The sequence below is a fragment of the Nerophis lumbriciformis genome, linkage group LG29 (genome assembly GCF_033978685.3).
Source record: "Nerophis lumbriciformis linkage group LG29, RoL_Nlum_v2.1, whole genome shotgun sequence".
In the NCBI taxonomy this organism is placed as follows: Eukaryota; Metazoa; Chordata; class Actinopteri; order Syngnathiformes; family Syngnathidae; genus Nerophis; species Nerophis lumbriciformis.
This window is the reverse complement of record NC_084576.2, coordinates 24,864,175-24,885,255: the sequence shown is the minus strand read 5'-3', so window position 1 is coordinate 24,885,255 and position 21,081 is coordinate 24,864,175. Positions and strand designations below refer to the sequence as shown.

The window sequence follows — 21,081 nt, the reverse complement described above, 5'->3', positions numbered from 1 at the left end:
TTTTATTATTTTTCATGTTAGTTTTATGCCCTTTTTTGGAGAAGATAGTGTTTTGTATTTTTTATAGCCAAAAAAAAAGCAACATTTTCTCCCCAAAAATATTTAAAAGTGGAATAGGTCACTAATTCATAACATTGATTTTAATACATTATTATTTTTTGAGCAATGACACTTTTAAAAGAAAAAAAATCCCACTAAAATTCTTGGGGACCTAAAAGGGTCCCATTCATAAAAATGTTAAGTCATAATTTTTTTTTCTTTTTTTAACTTTCAACACTAAATCTTAAGTTGATGTAGAGATTTATTAAACTTTATTTTTTTTTCATGTTAGTTTTATGCCCTTTTTGTAGAAGATAGCGTTTAGTTTTTTTGCCAAAAAAAAGCAACATTTTCTCCCCAAAAATATTTAAAAGCAGAATAGGTCAATAATTCATAACATTATTATTTTTTGAGCAAGAAAAAATCCCACTAAAATTCTTGGGGACCCAAAAGGGTCCCATCCATAAAAGTGTTAAGTCTTTTTTTTTTTTTTTTTTACTTTCAACACTACATCTTAAGTTGATGTAGAGATTTATTACACTTTTTTTTTTTTTTCATGTTAGTTTTATGCCCTTTTTGTAGAAGATAGTGTTTTGTATTTTTTATAGCCAAAAAAAAGCAAAATTTTCTCCCCAAAAATATTTAAAAGTGGAATAGGTCACTAATTCATAACAATATTGATTTTAATACATTATTATTTTTTGAGCAATGACACTTTTAAAGAAAAAAAATTCCACTAAAATTCTTGGGGACCCAAAAGGGTCCCATTCATAAAAGTGTTAAAAGTCTTTTTTTTTTTTTTTACTTTCAACACTAAATCTTAAGTTGATGTAGAGATTTATTACACCTTTTTTTTTTCATGTTAGTTTTATGCCCTTTTTGTAGACGATAGTGTTTTGTATTTTTTATAGCCAAAAAAAAGCAACATTTTCTCCCCAAAAATATTTAAAAGTGGAATAGGTCACTAATTCATAACAACATTGATTTTAATACATTATTATTTTTTGAGCAATGACACTTTTAAAGAAAAAAACCCCCACTAAAATTCTTGGGGACCCAAAAGGGTCCCATTCATAAAAGTGTTAAAAGTCATAATTTTTTTTTTTAAACTTTAAACACTAAATCTTAAGTTGATGTAGAGATTTATTACACTTTTTTTTTTTTCATGTTAGTTTTATGCCCTTTTTGTAGAAGATAGCGTTTAGTTTTTTTGCCAAAAAAAAAGCAATATTTTCTCCCCAAAAATATTTAAAAGCAGAATAGGTCAATAATTCATAACATTATTATTTTTTGAGCAAGAAAGAAGAAAAAATCCCACTAAAATTCTTGGGGACCCAAAAGGGTCCCACTCATAAAAGTGTAAAAGTAAGTCATACTTCAAATGTGTTCCTGGTTTCTCGGGCAGGACTGGAAAGACCACCAACACTGCTGTCAGCCAGGAGGGGGAGGAGCCATCCAGGAGGAGGAGCCAATCAGCCTGGATAAAGTGAAGTGACACCGGCTTGCCTGGAGACATTTGTATTTATTTCCAAGATGAACTTGAGGTGCAAAGACAGCGGCCTCTGGTGGCTATGAAGGCAAACTACAAGCAGACTAGAATGATCTCAGGAGCTTTGCTGAAGGACACAAGTTGAACATTTTGTCATAATTAAAGAAGTTCCTGCCTCACGTGGCGTGGAAGGAGCAGCAGTGGCGGAGGAACTTCTTGAAGAACTTCCTGAACTCGGCGTTGAAGATGGTGTAGATGATGGGGTTGAGGGCGCTGTTGACGTAGCCCAACCACGTCACCACGCTCATGGCCGCCGCCGGCACGCGGCAACCTCGGCAGCGAGCTCTCAGCGTGTGGAGGACGAAGAACGGCGTCCAGCAGAGCAGGAAGACGCCTGCGTGGGGAGGAGAACGTCAGTCAAGGCTCCTTCAAAATAAAAGCAAACCCTCGCTTTGACAGTCAGCAGTCATCTGTTGAGAATGACTTCACAATAAAACCTAAGTGGCTTCATTAGATGTTGTCATCCTTAATGGAGAAGATCCTAATGAGATGAGGAGATCCTCAATATGTGTGTCAGGTGACGTCCTCGCTTGGTCCAAAGAGCTTTTACACAATAATTGGATTTGAGAATAAGACGTGACAAGATTATCTGCTGAGTGTTGAACCAGAGGAACTCCTCTGCATGACAAGAATCCAACGCTGGACTATTTATGCAACACCCTTTGCCCACTCAGGTGTTCCTACCTCTATACATACATATACAATCACTGCACATAAGCAGCAAGGCTGAAAACCAACATTGAATGCCCGTGACCTTCAGGCGGTACTGCATCAAAAAGCGACATCAGTGTGTAAAGGATATCACCACATGGGCTCAGGAAAACTTAAAAAAACACTGTCAGTAACTACAGTTGGTCGCTACATCTGTAAGTGCAAGTTAAAACTCTACTATGCAAAGCAATTTATCAACAACACCCAGAAACGCCGCCGGCTTGGCTGGGCCCGAGCTCATCTAAGATGGACTGATGCAAAGTGGGAAAGTGTTCTGTGGTCTGACGAGTCCACAATTTAAATTGTTTTTGGAAACTGGACGAAGTGGCTGGGGAGAGGGAAGTCTGGGCTTCCCTGCTTAAGCTGCTGCCCCCGCGACCCGACCTCGGATAAGCGGAAGAAGATGGATGGATGGATGGATGTTCCCCATACTAAAGTGTTACCATGTTTTATTACTGGTGCACAAAATGAACCGTGCATGAACATCACCTTGTTCAAACAACAAAACCAACACAGTGCATAAACTCACAACAAATTACAAATCAGTCAGCTGTTGCCGTATCCGTAATGCGCCGATAGGGAGAAGTTTGTATTTACACGATGAGTCGGGTGTGTTTTGACCTCCGCCGAACCCGACTCACCGAACCCCTAGGGTTCCATCGAACCCAGGTTAAGAACCACTGTTGTAGGTGCAAAGTTGAAAAGCCAGCATCTGTGATGGTATGGGGGTGTATTAGTGCCCAAGACATGGGTAACTTACACATCTGTGAAGGCACCATTAATTAACCTGCTCAGTGGCTTAAGTGGTTAGAGTGTCCGCCCTGAGATGGGTAGGTTGTGAGTTCAAACCCCAGCCGAGTCATACCAAAGACTATAAAAAGGGGACCCATTACCTCCCTGCTTGGCACTCAGCATCAAGGCTTGGAATTGGGGGTTAAATCACCAAAAATGATTCCCGGGCGCGGCCACCGCTGCTGCTTGCTGCTCCCCTCACCTCCCAGGGTGTGATCAAGGGTGATGGTTCAAATGGAGAGAATAATTTCGCCACACCTAGTGTGTGTGTGACTATCATTGCTACTTTAACTTTAACGCTGAAAGGTACATACAGGTTTTGGAGCAACATATGTTGCCATCCAAGCAACGTTATCATGGACGCCCCTGCTTATTTCAGCAAGACGATGCCAAGCCGCGAGTTACAACAGTGTGGCTTCGTAGTAAAAGAGTGTGGGTACTAGACAGGCCTGCCTGTAGTCCAGACCTGTCTCCCATTGAAAATGTGTGGCGCATTATGAAGCCTAAAATACCACAACGGAGACCCCCGGACTGTTGAACAACTTAAAAAGCAAGAATGGAAAACAATTCCACCAGAAAAGCTTCAAAAATGTGTCTCCTCAGTTCCTAAACGTTTACTGAGTGTTGTTAAAAGGAAAGGCCATGTAACACAGTGGTAAAAATACTCCTGTGACAACTTTTGTGCAATGTGTTGCTGCCATTAAATTCTAAATTAATGATTATTTGCACAAAAAAAAAAAAGAAGAGGTTTCTCAGTGTGAACATAAAATATCTTGTCTTTGCAGTCTATTCAATTGAATATAAGTTGAAAAGGATTTGCAAATCATCTGTTTTTATTTACCATTTACACAACGTGACAACTTCACTGGTTTTGGGTTTAGTACATAAACGTGGTAAATATATTTATGAACTAGTATTTGAAGAGTGTTCTCACCTACGACCACAGGCAGGACCTTCATGGCCTTCCTCTCCCTGCTGTTGATCTTGGCTGCCTTCCTGCTGCGAGGCTCACACTTGAAGTTGATGTCCGCCAAGCTGACGAAGGCCACGTCGCCATCTTTGCGCTCGGCGGGGGGTAAAGGTCTCTCAGTGGACGACAAGGGGGAGAGTTCGTCCGGCGTGTCGGTGGGTTCCCGCTGGATGACGGGGGGGAGGAGCGGGGGCAGCGCGGCCAGCGGCGGCAAGGAGGCGGCGGCCTCCTGCAGCTTGCGGCAGGCCTGGATGCTGCTCCTCAGCTTGGCCTTGCGGGCTTCCTCCCAGCGCCGGAGTCCGCGGAACATTCCGCAGTAGAGCAGGAGCATGATGGGACACGGGATGAAGAAGGAGCACACGGACGAGTACAACACGTAGTCGTCGTTCTCCAGCTTGCACTCGCCGGGGTCGCGGCCCGCCACCTCGTTGATGCCGAACATGATGGGCGAGGCCACCGCCAACGCCAGAATCCACGTGGCTGACAGCAGCACGGCCTGGCGCAGGTCCACGTGCTTCCTGTTGTAGTTGAGGGGGATCAGCACGGCGATGAACCTGCAACCACACCACACATGCTCACCTTTCACCTGCGGCAACCACACCACACCTGCTCACCTTTTACCTGCAGCAACCAAACCACACCTGCTCACCTTTGACTTGCAGCAACCAAACCACACCAGCGGCAACCACCACACCTGCTCACCTTTCACCTGCGGCAACCACACCACAACTGCTCACCTTTCACCTGCGGCAACAACACCACACCTGCTCACCTTTCACCTGCAGCAACCACACCACACCTGCTCACCTTTCACCTGCGGCAACCACACCACAACTGCTCACCTTTCACCTGCGGCAACCACAGCACACCTGCTGACCTTTCACCTGCAGCAACCGTAGCACACCTGCCGCAACCACAGCACACCTGCTCAACTTTCACCTGCGGCAACCACAGCACACTTGCTAATTTTTCACCAGCGGCAACCACACCACACCTGCTCAGCATTTTACCTGCGGAAACCACACCACACCTGCTCACCTTTCACCTGCGGCAACCACACCACACCTGCAGCACACCTGCGGCAACCACACAACACCTACGGAGCCTTTTACCTGCAGAAACCACACCACACCTGCTCACCTTTCACCTGCGGCAACAACACCACACCTGCTCACCTTTCACCTGCAGCAACCACACCACACCTGCTCACCTTTCACCTGCGGCAACCACACCACAACTGCTCACCTTTCACCTGCGGCAACCACAGCACACCTGCTGACCTTTCACCTGCAGCAACCGTAGCACACCTGCCGCAACCACAGCACACCTGCTCAACTTTCACCTGCGGCAACCACAGCACACTTGCTAATTTTTCACCAGCGGCAACCACACCACACCTGCTCAGCATTTTACCTGCGGAAACCACACCACACCTGCTCACCTTTCACCTGCGGCAACCACACCACACCTGCAGCACACCTGCGGCAACCACACAACACCTACGGAGCCTTTTACCTGCAGAAACCACACCACACCTGCTCACCTTTCACCTGTGGCAACCAAACCACACCTGCTCAGCCTTTTACCTGTGCCTCATTAAGTAAAAACAAAATTAATTAAAAACGATGTTCACTAATCACGACAACGTACTTTAAAACATAACTAGGTTCATTAAATACAAACTCAATTAAAAATAGAAACTATAATCATTAAATAAAAATGATGTTCATTAAATAAAACTAAATTACTTCAACAAAACTGTTTATTAAATAAAAACTATGTTTATTAAAAACTGTTGTATAAGCAGAGTTTTTATTTAATAAACTATTTATTAAATAAAAACTATGTTTAATAAAAACAACTGTTTATTAAATAAAAACTGTTTAATAAAAACGATGTTCATCAACTAAATTACTTCAACAAAACTGTTTATTAAATAAAAACTGCTTATTAAAAACAGTTTATTAAATAAAAACTATGCTTATTAAATAAAAAACGTTTATTAAATAAAAACTATGTTCATCAAATAAAATGAAATTACTTCAAAACTGTTTAGAAAATAAAAACAATGTTTATTAAATAAAAACTATGTTCATTAAATGAAACCGTTTATTAAATAAAAACTGCTTTTTAAATTAAAGTTTTGATTATTAAATAAAAAACTGGGTTCATCAAATAAAAAGTAGGTTTATTAAATAGTCAATTACAATCTGTTTATCAAAAACAATGTTTATTAAATAAAAACTAAATAATTTTCAAAACTAGGTTTTATTAAATAAAACCTAAATTAATAAAAAACTACGTTCATTAAAACCAAACTAAGTTCATTAAATACAAACTAAATTCAATATAAATATTCACTAAACAAAACCTATGTTCATTAAACCAAAACTAAGTTTGTTAAATAAAAACAAGTTTAAAAAAAAATAAATACTAGGTTCATTAAATACAATTAAACCACAACTATATTCATTAAAAAACAACTACGTTCGTGAAATAATGTTTGTTCAATAAGTGTGTGCATGAAACAACTGCGTTGATGAAATAACGACTACTTTGATCAGGCTGATGAATGAAGTCATGTCTCGCTGCGACCACATTAGCCGCCGTCAGTCTGTGATGTAATCTTATTTTGCGGAGGAAGTGCATCACATTTGAGGCGCTTTTCTGTGCTTTTGAGCCCGGAGCGCCGTCGTCTAACATGGCTTAATCTCATTGGGCGTCACTAACGAGCGCGCTGCCATTCCTCACTGCAGCTTTTGTTGTTGGCCCACGCTGGCTTCTTGACGTCAAAACACTGCAGCTCTTTGTCTTGTCCCAGACTTTAAGTGGTGGTGGTGGTGGGTGGTGCTGACGTAAGGCTAACAAGAGCCGCCTGTTGCTAATTAACTTACTCCACGCGACATTGAACGCCCTTTTATCAGCGGTGAACTTCTTTTTACTGCAGTCAACGATACCCTATTACCCATGATGCTCTTGGGCTTCCACTCACCTGTCCACGCTGATGGCGCACAGGTTGAAGATGGAGGCGGTGCACAGCATCACGTCCATGGTCATCAGACCGTCGCACACGCCCGTGCTGAGCGTCCACACGCCCTCCTGGAACTGGAAGGCAAAGGACACGCACTCAGTGGACAATTGATTAGGTACACCAAAGATAACTGCAACTTTGGATTGCCAGAGTCCATGTGTACATTTTGTTATGTCACAGCCTTATTTTAATATGGGGAAAAAACCAAAAACATTTTGTCCTTCAAAATTCTACAGACAATACCCTAAAATGTGTTTATAAATGTTCGCAAAATTCATAAAAACAGGACAATGCAATTTCGTAAAAGAATTGCGCCTGAATGCGGAAAATCTGAAGCCGAAAATTACTGAAGACGCCACACCGATCCGCCTGTCGATTTCACGATCCCCCTCACTCGTGAACAAGACTCTGAGGTACTTGAACTCCTCCACTTGGGGCAGAGTCTCCTCCCCAACTGGCACTGTCAGAATAATTGTATCTAAGTTATCACAAAACGTTGTGTTTCAGTGAGTTCCTGGCGAGAAGACAAAAGCTGTCTTTGATCCGACCAAGAAGCTTGTAAAACTCCACTGTGTAGGATAGGAAGCAACATGAAGGTGTTCTGTTTCTTTGGTGTATCGTAAATCAACAGAAAGATTTTGTTTTGACCTGAGAACTACAAAGCGGAGAGAAAGCAGGATCTGCCCAAGTTCCAGGCACCTCTTTTACGACCTTTTCTTTGAACTGTTTTGTAATCAAAGGCGATGGCTGTTTACGACCCCCGTTCCTTTAGAAACAGTTGTTGCCATGTAATCAGGGAAAGTCCAAATATATGCTCTGGGCCTGTTTTTCTGCCAATGGAACTGGTGCTTTACAGAGAGTAAATAGAACAATGAAAAAGAAAGGATTACCTCCAAATTCTTCAGGACAACCTAAAATCATCAGCCCAAAGGTTGGGTCTTTTGCGCAGTTGGGTGTTCCAACAGGACAATGACCCCAAACACACGTCCAAAGGGGTAAAGGAATGGCTAAATCAGGCTAGAATTAAGGTTTTAGAATGGCCTTCCCAAAGTCCTGACTTAAACGTGTGGACAATGCTGAAGAAACAAGTCCATGTCAGAAACCCAACACATTTAGCTGAACTGCACCAATTTTGTCAAGAGGAGTGGTCAAAAAATTCAACCAGAAGCTTGCCAGAAGCTTGTGACTTGAGACATCAACAAGAAAAAGTACCTTCCATAGAGGACCGGTGAACAAGTTAGGACCGAAATCATGGCCCCAATACAGAAAACCATTGCATCTAATAGAGAGCCAAATACTGGAGTCTGTGAACATTGCTCCAAAGTCAGGATTTTTTGTTGATTTAATGTGCATACAGAAGTAAACATTGACAGGTGCAAAGGCAGCAATATATGATAAAACAAGCTAAAGAAGGACTTCCCTATTCATCCCCGAAAAAACCCGCCAGGTGAACAGCTGATTTTACGACTTCTGGTGCTGACTTAAGACAACCCGCATCCCATATGTGACCATAGGATGAACAAATACACTATGGTACTAAGACTATAGTGGCCATTAACAGTTAGCTTCTACAGCTGGGTTGCCCAAAGTGTGGCACAGGGGCCATCTGTGGTCCATGACTCCTTTGTCATCGGCCTTAAGAACATTACAATAAACAAAAAATAAAGATCTCATTTCCACCCCTGGTGGTGAAATCTATCAAAATGAGGGTGGTCCCAAAAAGGAGGGATTTCTCTAATTGACTGTGTGTCACTTTTAAAAGTGCTTCCCCTCTGGTCAACATATGAAATAACAAGTGTGTGTAAGAAATTTAAATGCGCCCACTTTGGCCAAAATTAATAAATATGTACTGTATAGAGACATACTGTAATAACGAAGTAAATAATGAAGATTAAAAACCAATAACCAACAAAAAAAACAAAAAAAAACTAAAAGCAACCTTTTTCTCACAATGTGTCAACTTTTTTCTTATAAAATTGGGAACATATTGCAATATTTTCTCGTAAAATTATTACTTCATATAAAATTACTTTATGTAAAAGTATTACTTTTTATAGCAAAATGGTGACATTTGTCATATAAAAGTCTGACTTTTATCACAATATTGCCAATGTTTTTGTAGAAAAACTGACATTTTTTGATTAAAATTCTGATTATAATATTGCCAAAACGTTAGTTTTCTTATAAAATTGTGACTTGTGTAAAATTACGACTCTCTTCGTAAAATTGCCAAACTTGTAAGCTTTTCTTGTAAAATTGCGATTGTTATGCAGTAAAATTCCAACTTTCATCATTATATTGCACAAATGTTGAATTGCGTTGAGTAAAATAACTTTTTTTTTTACAATATTGCCAAAATTCTAAGTTGACTTTTTTCTTGTGAAAAAGGTCTTGTGACATCACATGGACAAAGATAATACCTCCTGGAGGAAAGTTCTGTGGTCAGATGAAACTAAAATGGAGCTGTTTGGCCACAATACCCAGCAATATGTTTGGAGGAGAAAAGGTGAGGCCCTTACTCCCAGGAACACCAATCCTACCGCCAAGCATGGTGGTGGTAGTAATATGCTCTGGGCCTGTTTTGCTGCCAATGGAACTGGTGCTTTACAGAGAGTAAATGGGACAATGAAAAAGGAGGATTACCTCCAAATTCTTCAGGACAAGCTAAAATCATCAGCCCGGAGGTTGGGTCTTGGGCGCAGTTGGGTTTACCAACAGGACAATAACCCCAAACACACATCTAAAGTGGTAAAGGAATGGATAAATCAGGCTAGAATTAAGGTTTTGGAATGGCCTTCCCAAAGTCCTGACTTAATCGTGTGGACAATGCTGAAGAAACAAGTCCATGTCAGAAACCCAACACATTTAGCTGAACTGCACCAATTTTGTCAAGAGGAGTGGTTAAAATATTCAAGCAGAAGCTTGTGGATGGCTACCAAAAGTGCCTTATTGCAGTGAAACTTGCCAAGGGACATGTAAGCAAATGTTAACATTGCTGTTTGCATACTTTGACCCAGCAGATTTGCTCACATTTGTCAGAATAATTGTATCTAAGTTATCACAAAACTTTGTGTTTCCATGAGTTCCCGGCGAGCAGACAAAAGCGGTCTTTGATCTTACCAAGCAAAACGCTTGTAAACTCCACTGTGTACGATGGGAAGTGACATGAAGGTGTCGGTTTCTTTGATCTATTGTAATCCACAGGAAGATCTTGTCTTGGCCTGAGATCTACAAAGCGGAGAGGAAGCAGGACCTGACGCAAGCTTTTTTTTTTTTAACCGTTTTGTGACCAAGGGCAACGGCTGTTTACGACCTCCTTCCCTTTAGAAACAGCTGATGCTATGTAGTCAGGGAAAGTCCAAATAAAAGAGGAGGCATAGAATTCTCTTGTCAGAGCGTGGTGGAAAACAGTACAAAGTACTGTACAAAGTACAAACGCAGTAGAAGCATTTAAGTCCCATCTTAAAACTCATTTGTATACTCTAGCCTTTAAATAGACCCCCTTTTTAGACCAGTTGATCTGCCGTTTTTCTTTTCTCCTCTGCCCCCCTCTCCCTTGTGGAGGGGGGTGGGGGGGAGAACACACGTCCGGTGGCCATGGATGAAGTGCTGGCTGTCCAGAGTCGGGACCCGGGGTGGACCGCTTGCCTGTGCATCGGTTGGGGACATCTCTGCGCTGCTGACCTGTCTCGGCTCGGGATGGTCCCCTGCTGGCCCCACTATGGACTGGACTCTCACTATTATGTTAGATCTACTATGGACTGGACTCTCACTATTATGTTAGATCCACTATGGACTGGACTCTCACTATTATGTTAGATCTACTATGGACTGGACTTTCACAATATTATGTCAGACCCACTCGACGTCCATTGCATCCGGTCTCCCCTAGAGGAGGGGCAAAGGGTCACCCACATATGCGGTCCTCTCCAAGGTTTCTCATAGTCATTCACATCGACGTCCCACTGGGGTTGCGAGTTTTTCCTTGCCCTTTTGTGGGCTCTGTACCGAGGGTGTCGTTGCTTGTGCAGCCCTTTGAGACACTTGTGATTTAGGGCTATATAAATAAACATTGATTGATTGATTGATTGACAAAAAGTACAGCCCAGATGTTTCTCCTCAATGAGCTAAATTGAATTATGTCTCTGTTCAATTCCTTGCTTCTTGTCTGTTTAATAGATGTCATCGAGGTTTTGAACCTGACAACATTCATCATCATCATCATTTCTTTTTATTCCTTTCATGAAAATGCATATCCATCCATCCATCCATTTTCTACCGCTTATTCCCTTTGGGGTCGCGGGGGGCGCTGGAGCCTATCTCAGCTACAATCGGGCGGAAGGCGGGTTACACCCTGGACAAGTCGCCACCTCATCGCAGGGCCAACACAGATAGACAGACAACATTCACACTCACATCCACACACTAGGGCCAATATATACAAGCCATATACAGTTGACACTTTCATTGTTTTGTTTTTTTCTTATATATGTCCATGATCAGAAAGGAGCAGATGGAAGAACACTATTCTTATATTCATCTGCCCCCTTTTTAACACAAATTATTAACCGTATTTTTCGCACTATAAGTCGCAGTTTTTTTCATAGTTTGGCCGGGCTCCAGTGCGATTTATATATATTTTTTCCTTCTTTATTATGCATTTTCGGCAGGTGCGACTTATACTCCAAAAAATACGGTAGATGACTTTATAACTGTTCCCTCCACCAACACCCGAACTCCAACACACTTTTAATTTTCGTTTAAGCATTTTCAAAATGACACGTTCCAATCACATTCAAAAATCAGTTTGATATAATTCCAGTTGTCTCTTTTTGTAACTCTTTTTAAACTCAAAGATATTCTTGCAACTTTTTAAGTCTTTGTCTAGAGCAGTGGTTCTCAACCTTTTTTCAGTGATGTACCCCCTGTGAAATTTTTTTTACTTCAAGTACCCCCTAATCAGAGCAAAGCAATTTTGGTTGAAAAAACGAGATAAAGAAGCACTATGTCATCAGTTTCTGATTTATTAAATTGTATAACAGTGCAAAATATTGCTCATTTGTAGTGGTCTTTCTTGAACTACTTGGAAAAAAAGATATAAAAAATAACTAAAAACTTGTTGAAAAATAAACAAGTTATTCAATTATAAATAAAGATTTCTACTCATAGAAGTAATCATCAACTTAAAGTGCCCTCTTTGGGGATCGTAATAGAGATCCATCTGGATTCATGAACTTAATTCTAAACATTTCTTCACAAAAAAAGAAACCTTTAACATCAATATTTATGGAACATGTCCACAAAAAAATCTACCTGTCAACACTGAATATTGCATTGTTGCATTTCTTTTCACAGTTCTTTTTGACAGACATTTTAGTGAGGGTCAAACCATCATGGCATGGGGGAAACTCTGGGTTCATGGTAATGAATGAAATAGCCTACTTGATTTGATGTTCAGTTTATGAACTTACATTCATATTTTGTTGAAGTATTATTCAATAAATACATTTATAAAGGGTTTTTGAATTGTTGCTATTTTTAGAATATTTAAAAAAAATCTCACGTACCTCTTGGCATACCTTCAAGTACCCCCAGGGGTACGCATACCCCCATTTGAGAACCACTGGTCTAGAGAAGTCCATGCTTTCACACCAGCAACAGACAAGCACATTTGCTTCAAATTTGTTCGCCCTCTTGGATGTTTAAAGTCATACGGCCTTCTGTGGTTCTCATCATCAGACGTGAACACAAATAACTTTTTGTAAATCCTTCGGAAGAACTATTTCTAGCTTTGAACATCACTAATAGAGGATGCAATTCTACAATGTCTTTTAGTTTTAATAATCCTGACCTAATGAAGAGTGGACTTGTGTGGTCTCTGTATCCTACTGTAAAAATGATACGAATTGCTCTTTTCTGTGGAAGAAATAAAGGCATTATGTTGCTGTGATATGTATTTCCCCTTATTTCTGCACAATAATTGAAATAAGGTAGATTAATTGAGCAATATAACATTCTCATTGTATTATACGGGAAACTGTATTTAACCTTGTTCAAAATAAACAAACTTCTAGATAGCTTATTTTTCACATGCAATATATGAGCTTTCCATGTCAACTTTTCATCTAGGACAGGGGTCACCAACGCGGTGCCCGCGGGCACCAGGTCGCCCGTAAGGACCAGATGAGTCGCCCGCTGGCCTGTTCTAAAAATAGCTCAAATGGCAGCACTTACCAGTGAGCTGCCTCTATTTTTTACATTTTATTTATTTACTAGCAAGCTGGTCTCGCTTTGCTCGACATTTTTAAAGGGGAACATTATCACAATTTCAGAATGGTTAAAACCATTAAAAATCAGTTCCCAGTGGCTTATTATATTTTTCGAAGTTTTTTTCAAAATTTTACTCATCACGCAATATCCCTAAAAAAAGCTTCAAAGTGCCTAATTTTAACCATCGTTATATACACCCGTCCATTTTCCTGTGACGTCACATAGTGATGCCAACACAAACAAACATGGCGGAAAGAACAGCAAGCTATAGCGACATTAGCTCGGATTCAGACTCGGATTTCAGCGATTCAACAGATTACGAATGTATTGAAACGGATGGTTGTAGTGTGGAGGCAGGTAGCGAAAACGAAATTGAAGAAGAAACTGAAGCTATTGAGCCATATCGGTTTGAACCGTATGCAAGCGAAACCGACGAAAACGACACGACAGCCAGCGACACGGGAGAAAGCGAGGACGAATTCGGCGATCGCCTTCTAACCAACGATTGGTATGTGTTTGTTTGGCATTAAAGGAAACTAACAACTATGAACTAGGTTTACAGCATATTAAATACATTTGGCAACAACATGCACTTTGAGAGTGCAGACAGCCCAATTTTCATCAATTAATATATTCTGTAGACATACCCTCATGTCAGGAGGCCAGGGAAGCTAGGGTCGATATTCTTCTCTTGATCAACTTCGGGACGGTGTGAGCCAAGACATCCAGGGGGGTTAGCTCGCTCGTCTGCGGGAACAAACTGCCGCCATTGCTTGCCGTGCTACCGAGGTCCTTTGTCCCTGAATTGCTCACACACTCCGGCAGATTCAATGGGGGTTTGGCGGCAGATTTCTTTGACTTTATCGTTGGAAATGCATCTGCTTTGAGTGTCGCAGGATATCCACACATTCTTGCCATCTCTGTCGTAGCATAGCTTTCGTCGGTAAAGTGTGCGGAACAAACGTCCAATTTCTCGCCACTTTGGCATCTTTGGACCACTGGTGCAACTTGAATCCGTCCCTGTTCGTGTTGTTACACCCTCCGACAACACACCGACGAGGCATGACGTCTCCAAGGTACGGAAAACAGTCGAAAAAACAGAAAATAACAGAGCTGATTTGACTCGGTGTTTGAGAAAATGGCGGATTGCTTCCCGATGTGACGTCACGTTGTGACGTCATCGCTCTGAGAGCGAATAATAGAAAGGCGTTTAATTCGCCAAAATTCACCCATTTAGAGTTTGGAAATCGTTAAAAAAAAAAGGGTCTTTTTTCTGCAACATCAAGGTATATATTGACGCTTACATAGGTCTGGTGATAATGTTCCCCTTTAATTCTAAGAGAGACAAAACTCAAATAGAATTTGAAAATCCAAGAAAATATTATAAAGACTTGGTCTTCACTAACTGACAAAGAAACAGATAAGAGATTTGGTGTCCAGTTCAAAGTGTGACATGATTTATTTAAAAATTTGAGAGTTGACTTTTGTATTTTACAAGAGTTATTATTTGTACAAACATGCAAAGTAATTCATGATTTACTTTTTTTATTTATTTATTTATTTTTTTTTAACGTTGATGTTCCAGGTAATCTTATTTTCAGTGAAGGTTTAGGATAGCCAAATATAAGCTTTGGCTTCAGCCTATTGCTTTTTCGGTCATTCTTTTTCTTTTCTTTTCCTTTTGTGTGTAAATGTGTATGATTGTTAAATATGTATAGTCTGTACTCTTAAACTGGTCACACAAAATGGTTAATGGTTGATTATATGACCGAAATAAACTCATTTCATTCATTCAATTTCATTCAAAAATCAACGTCACAACCTGACATTTTAATTTATTTGTTAAAAAATGTTAGTGGCTAGCTAGTTAAAATGGGATATTGTGATTTCACAAGACTGTCTTAGAAGTGATCATTTGAAAATGTTCAATTTGAAAAATGTGCACTTAGAGAAAATATAAAAATGAAGTGTTGCACATTGATATTTCCATCCATCCATCCATTTTCTACCGCTTATTCCCTTTGGAGTCGCGGGGGGCGCTGGAGCCTATCTCAGCTACAATCGGGCGGAAGGCGGGGTACACCCTGGACAAGTCGCCACCTCATCGCAGGGCCAACACAGATAGACAGACAACATTCACACTCACATTCACACACTAGGGCCAATTTAGTGTTGCCAATCGACATTGATATTTATCTGTTTATATATATATATTTATTGTGATAAATCATTAAGATGATCATTAAGATGATCAGTGATCATCACAAAGATAAATATCATTAATTATTAATAATAACAGAGTTAAAGGTAAATTGAGCAAATTGGCTATTTCTGGCAATTTATTTAAGTGTGTATCAAACTGGTAGCCCCTGTGATGAGGTGGCGACTTGTCCAGGGTGTACCCCGCCTTCCGCCCGATTGTAGCTGAGATAGGCTCCAGCGCCCCCCGCGACCCCAAAGGGAATAAGCGGTAGAAAATGGATGGATGGAAACTGGTAGCCCTTCGCATTAATCAGTACCCAAGAAGTAGCTCTTGGTTTCAAAAAGGTTGGTGACCCCAAGAAATATGATTTCAGACAATTTTCACATTGTTTACGGACAAACCAACTTCTATCTTTCTTTTATTACTGAACACCATACATTTAGTCTTTTCCAAGTTTAAAGATAATTTATTTACATCAAACCACAATTTTAGTTGAACCATTTCCTCTTCAATATTATCGGCTAAGATTTCCAAGTCATCTCCTGAACAGTATAAATTTGTATCGTCTGCGAATAATACGTACTGTGAAATTTTCATTTCCAGTAGACGCATAATAAATTCATAAAAAGAACCAAACCTAATGAATGTTTTTTTTTTGGTGACCAACAAGCATGTGCTCCAATCACTCTATCACAAAAAAATAAAGAGTTGTAGAAATGATTGGAAACTCAAGACAGCCATGACATGATGTTCTTTACAAGTGTATGTAAACTTTTGATCGTGACTACCGCATTTTTCGGACTATAAGTCGCAGTTTTTTTCATAGTTTGGCCGGGGGTGCGACTTATACTCAGGAGCGACTTATGTGTGAAATTATTAACACATTACCGTAAAATATCAAATAATATTATTTAGCTCATTCACATAAGAGACTAGACGTATAAGATTTCATGGGATTTAGCAATTAGGAGTGACAGATTGTTTGGTAAACGCATACTTGCCAACCTTGAGACCTCCGATTTCGGGAGGTGGGGGCGTGGTCGGGGGCGTGACTAAGAGGGGAGGAGTATATTTACAGCTAGAATTCACCAAGTCAAGTATTTCATATATATATATATATATATATATATATATATATATATATATATATATATATATATATATATATATATATATAAGAAATACTTGACTTTCAGTGAATTCTAGCTATATATATTTATTTGTATTATATATATATATATATATATATATATAAAGAAATACTTGAATTTCAGTGTTCATTTATTTACACATATACACACACATAACACTCATCTACTCATTGTTGAGTTAAGGGTTGAATTGTCCATCCTTGTTCTATTCTCTGTCACTATTTTTCTAACCATGCTGAACACCCTTTCGCAGGTACCCAGAAAGGTTTCGAGTACCACCAAAAAAACTGAATCTCTGAAGACAGTATAAAAATCTGTGTTAAAGGTGTACAAATATTGTTTGTATAATAAGCATGTTATTGTTTACAAATGAGGGTTAAGAGTTCAGTACTAAAAAAAAAGAAAAAAAAGAATGTGGCTTAAGTACAGTTTTTTAATTGAGCTGCTGCATTTTTTGGTTGGGTTGTTTATTTATTTTGAGTAACTTCTACATTTCTAAAAGGGGAGGAATGTAATAGAGTGATCTATGTTTGTCTGTTGCCATCTCCTGGTGAATGTTGGCTATAGCGTACTGGGGTTACTTTTTGGATGGCCAACGATTTACGTGGTGTTGCGCACCTGACGTCAAGTGTGTTGAGTCTGTTCTGAAGTCTACAGTAAAGAGACGTACTTCATCACCTCGCCTGGTTATTGCCTCCAACTCAATATATTACAACAACATTGCTGTTTACGGCAGACTAACTGCTTTACGGTAGAATAAAACATGACTGCTGTTGTTGTGTGTTGTAACTGCGCTGGGAGGACGTTAATGAAACTGCCTAACAATAAACCCACGTAAGAAACCAAGAACTCACCCTCGATCATTCTACAGTTATAACATGTTTGGGCAGGCACGCTGTTTATATTGTGGGAAAGCGGACGTGAATACAGGCTGTTGACACGTCACCGAGGTCCGCATGGAGCTGGAGGGGGCGAGGCTTCCAGCTCCGCCTGAATTTCGGGAGATTTTCGGGAGAAAATTGGTCCCGGGAGGTTTTCGGGAGTATGCTATAAACGTATAGCATGTTCTATATGTTATAGTTATTTGAATGACTCTTACCATAATATGTTACATTAACATACCAGGCACGTTCTCAGTTGGTTATTTATGCCTCATATAACGTACACTTATTCAGCCTGTTGTTCACCATTCTTTATTTATTAGGGCCCGCATGGCCCATTGTATAAGGACTCCCAAAGGGAGTCCTTATGCAATGGGACATAAGGACCTATTGAATTTGTAAGGTTTTATTATTCTTTATTATTATTATTATACCGACCGCCTCTTTGAGCTGTAATTTGACCCACTTAACATGCTTCAAAACTCACCATATTTGACCCACACATCAGGACCTGCGAAAATTGCCTTTTAATAAAAAAAACGAACCCTAAAAATCAAAATTGCGCTCTAGCGCCCCCTAGGGAAAAAAAACTAGACTGCCTGCAACTCCCACTAGGAAGGTCGGAGAGACATGAAACAAAAACTTCTATGTAGGTCTGACTTACACCTAGATTTCATAACTGTACATCCTCGGGCAAAAATCAACAGGAAGTTGGCAATTCCCCCTTCAAGACAAAAATGTACTAAAAACAATAAATTTTGCCTCTTTGAGCTGTAATTTGACCCCCTTAACATGCTTCAAAACTCACCAAACTGAACGCACACATCAGGACTGGCATAAATTGCGATCTAATAAAAAAACCTAACCCCAAATCCTAAAATTGCGCTCTAGCGCAATTTTTGAATAAAACGCAGAAATAACTGCTCCTCGGAAGAAAAAAATGACAACACTGCCTGTAACTCCCACTGGGAATGTTGGAGGGACATGAAACAAATTGTACGGATTGTAGTCAGCTGGAGGCGTGTCTTAATGAAATTAAACAATGGATGTCCGCTAACTTCTTGCAACTCAACGCCAAGAAAACGGAAATGCTGATTATCGGTCCTGCTAAACACCGACATTTATTTAATAATACCACCTTAACATTTGACAACCAAACAATTACACAAGGCGACTCAGTAAAGAATCTGGGTATTATCTTCGACCCAACTCTCTCGTTTGAATCACACATTAAGAGTGTTACTAAAACGGCCTTCTTTCATCTCCGTAATATCGCTAAAATTCGTTCTATTTTATCCACTAGCGACGCTGAGATCATCATTCATGCGTTCGTTACGTCTCGTCTCCTGTAACGTATTATTTTCGGGTCTCCCTATGTCTAGCATTAAAAGACTACAACTGGTACAAAATGCGGCTGCTAGACTTTTGACAAGAACAAGAAAGTTTGATCATATTACGCCTATACTGGCTCACCTGCACTGGCTTCCTGCGCACTTAAGATGTGACTTTAAGGTTTTACTACTTACGTATAAAATACTACACGGTCTAGCTCCGTCCTATCTTGTCGATTGCATTGTACCATATGTCCCGGCAAGAAATCTGCGTTCAAAGAACTCCGGCTTATTAGTGATTCCCAGAGCCCAAAAAAAGTCTGCGGGCTATAGAGCGTTTTCTATTCGGGCTCCAGTACTATGGAATGCCCTCCCGGTAACAATTAGAGATGCTACCTCAGTAGAAGCATTTAAGTCCCATCTTAAAACTCATTTGTATACTCTAGCCTTTAAATAGCCCCCCTGTTAGACCAGTTGATCTGCCGTTTCTTTTCTTTTCTCCTCTGCTCCCCTCTTCCTTGTGGAGGGGGGCGGGGGGACAGGTCCGGTGGCCATGGATGAAGTGGTGGCTGTCCAGAGTCGGGACCCGGGGTGGACAGCTCGCCTGTGCATCGGCTGGCAACATCTCTGCGCTGCTGACCCGTCTCCGCTCGGGATGGTGTCCTGCTGGCCCCACTATGGACTGGACTCTTACTATTATGTTGGATCCACTATGGACTGGACTCTCACAATATTATGTCAGACCCACTCGACATCCATTGCTTTCGGTCTCCCCTAGAGGGGGGGGGGGGGGGTTACCCACATATGCGGTCCTCTCCAAGGTTTCTCATAGTCATTCACATCGACGTCCCACTGGGGTGAGTTTTTCCTTGCCCTTATGTGGGCTTTGTACCGAGGATGTCGTTGTGGCTTGTGCAGCCCTTTGAGACACTTGTGATTTAGGGCTATATAAATAAACATTGATTGATTGATTGATTGAAATACCTCTATGTAGGTTCCCCCAAAACTGCGACTTATACGCCAGTGCGACTTATATATGTTTTTTTTCTTTATTTATTATGCATTTTCGGCCGGTGCAACTTATACGCCGGAGCGATTTATACTCCGAAAAATACGGTATATTATTACTAGAAAGGGTGGTCCTAAAGAGGTAGGCATTTTTCTCAGGTCTCAAGAAGGTAAGAAATACAATAGTGTGTGTGTGTGTGTGTACCTCCGAGTAGACGAAGAGGGGCAGGACGAGGACAGCCAGCATGAGGTCTGCCACGGCCAGGCTGACGATGAAGTAGTTGGTGGTGGTCTTCAAGGCCTTCTCCATCCACACGCTCACACACACCAGCAGGTTCCCCCCGATGATCACCACTATCAGCAGCACGCCGAACACCAGCGCCGCCACGTTGTGTCCCCTGGGAGGTCCCCCCGAGGACCCTCCGGCCGCGCTCACGTTAACAGTCATCTCCACGGCCGCGGCTCCTCGCCTCATTCCCGGCCTCTCATGAAGGACGGGGCGGGTGGTGGTGGTGGCCGCCGTGCTGGAGTCTCATCTTCCGGGACGCACCCTGGCGCGTAAAAGTGTCCCAAAAAGCGTCCTATTTGAGGAGGAAAAAGACAGCGGCTACAGCGTCACCGTGTGGCCGAAACAGAGAAAAGAGGTTACGGGGGAAAAGGGACATTTTAAGGAAGCGCAGGAAAAGTTTCCGAAGCCGCTGGACTACGACGCTCCTCCTCGGGCGGTGTGAGGGGAAAGTGTCCGGGTGGAGAGTCCTCCCCGCGCGGGGTGTATTCCTTCCTACACTCGCTCCCCGGAGCCCAACGAGGCCAAATGATCCTAATTAAAGCCGCTTATCAGCTGCCGTGTGCCCGCGTCCTTCGGCGTCAGACCTGCACCCCCCCTCCCCCCACTGCGCCTGCGCGCACTCACACGTGGCCAAGAGGGCGAGAGAGGTCACGACAACAAAACACTGATTTTCTTTTTCCAAATGTCAAACATGAAACAGGATTTTTTTTTTTTTTTTTAAGAGCTTAACTTCCACATTAGATATACGACCTCGTGACATAGTTGAGGAAAAATTGCCACTTTTAGGGGACATTGGAGCACAGTGTTCATTTTTCTGTGTGGGACTCCTTTGAGAGCAGGAGAAATGATCCGTTCC

The 21,081-nt window shown here is 41.2% G+C and overlaps 2 protein-coding genes across 3 annotated transcripts in view; one reads left to right on the top strand and one right to left on the bottom strand.

The window, feature by feature from the left end:
• deaf1 (DEAF1 transcription factor) overlaps window positions 1-1,588 on the top strand; it is a 25,020-nt gene extending 23,432 nt beyond the window's left edge. For both annotated transcript variants that reach the window (XM_061924646.2, XM_061924644.2), the window contains exon 13: window positions 1,445-1,588. In XM_061924646.2, coding sequence (XP_061780630.1) covers window positions 1,445-1,534 — 90 coding nt within the window. In that variant the 3' untranslated portion in view covers window positions 1,535-1,588. The remainder of the gene's footprint in view (window positions 1-1,444) is intronic.
• On the bottom strand, window positions 1,341-21,081 carry LOC133572027 (D(4) dopamine receptor-like). The gene is made up of 4 exons (XM_061924647.2): window positions 20,142-21,081; window positions 7,054-7,166; window positions 4,026-4,615; window positions 1,341-1,922 (listed from the first exon to the last, which is right to left on the bottom strand). The coding sequence occupies exons 1-4, from the start codon at window positions 20,409-20,411 to the stop codon at window positions 1,705-1,707; spliced, it is 1,191 nt and encodes a 396-aa protein (XP_061780631.1). The 5' UTR covers window positions 20,412-21,081; the 3' UTR covers window positions 1,341-1,704.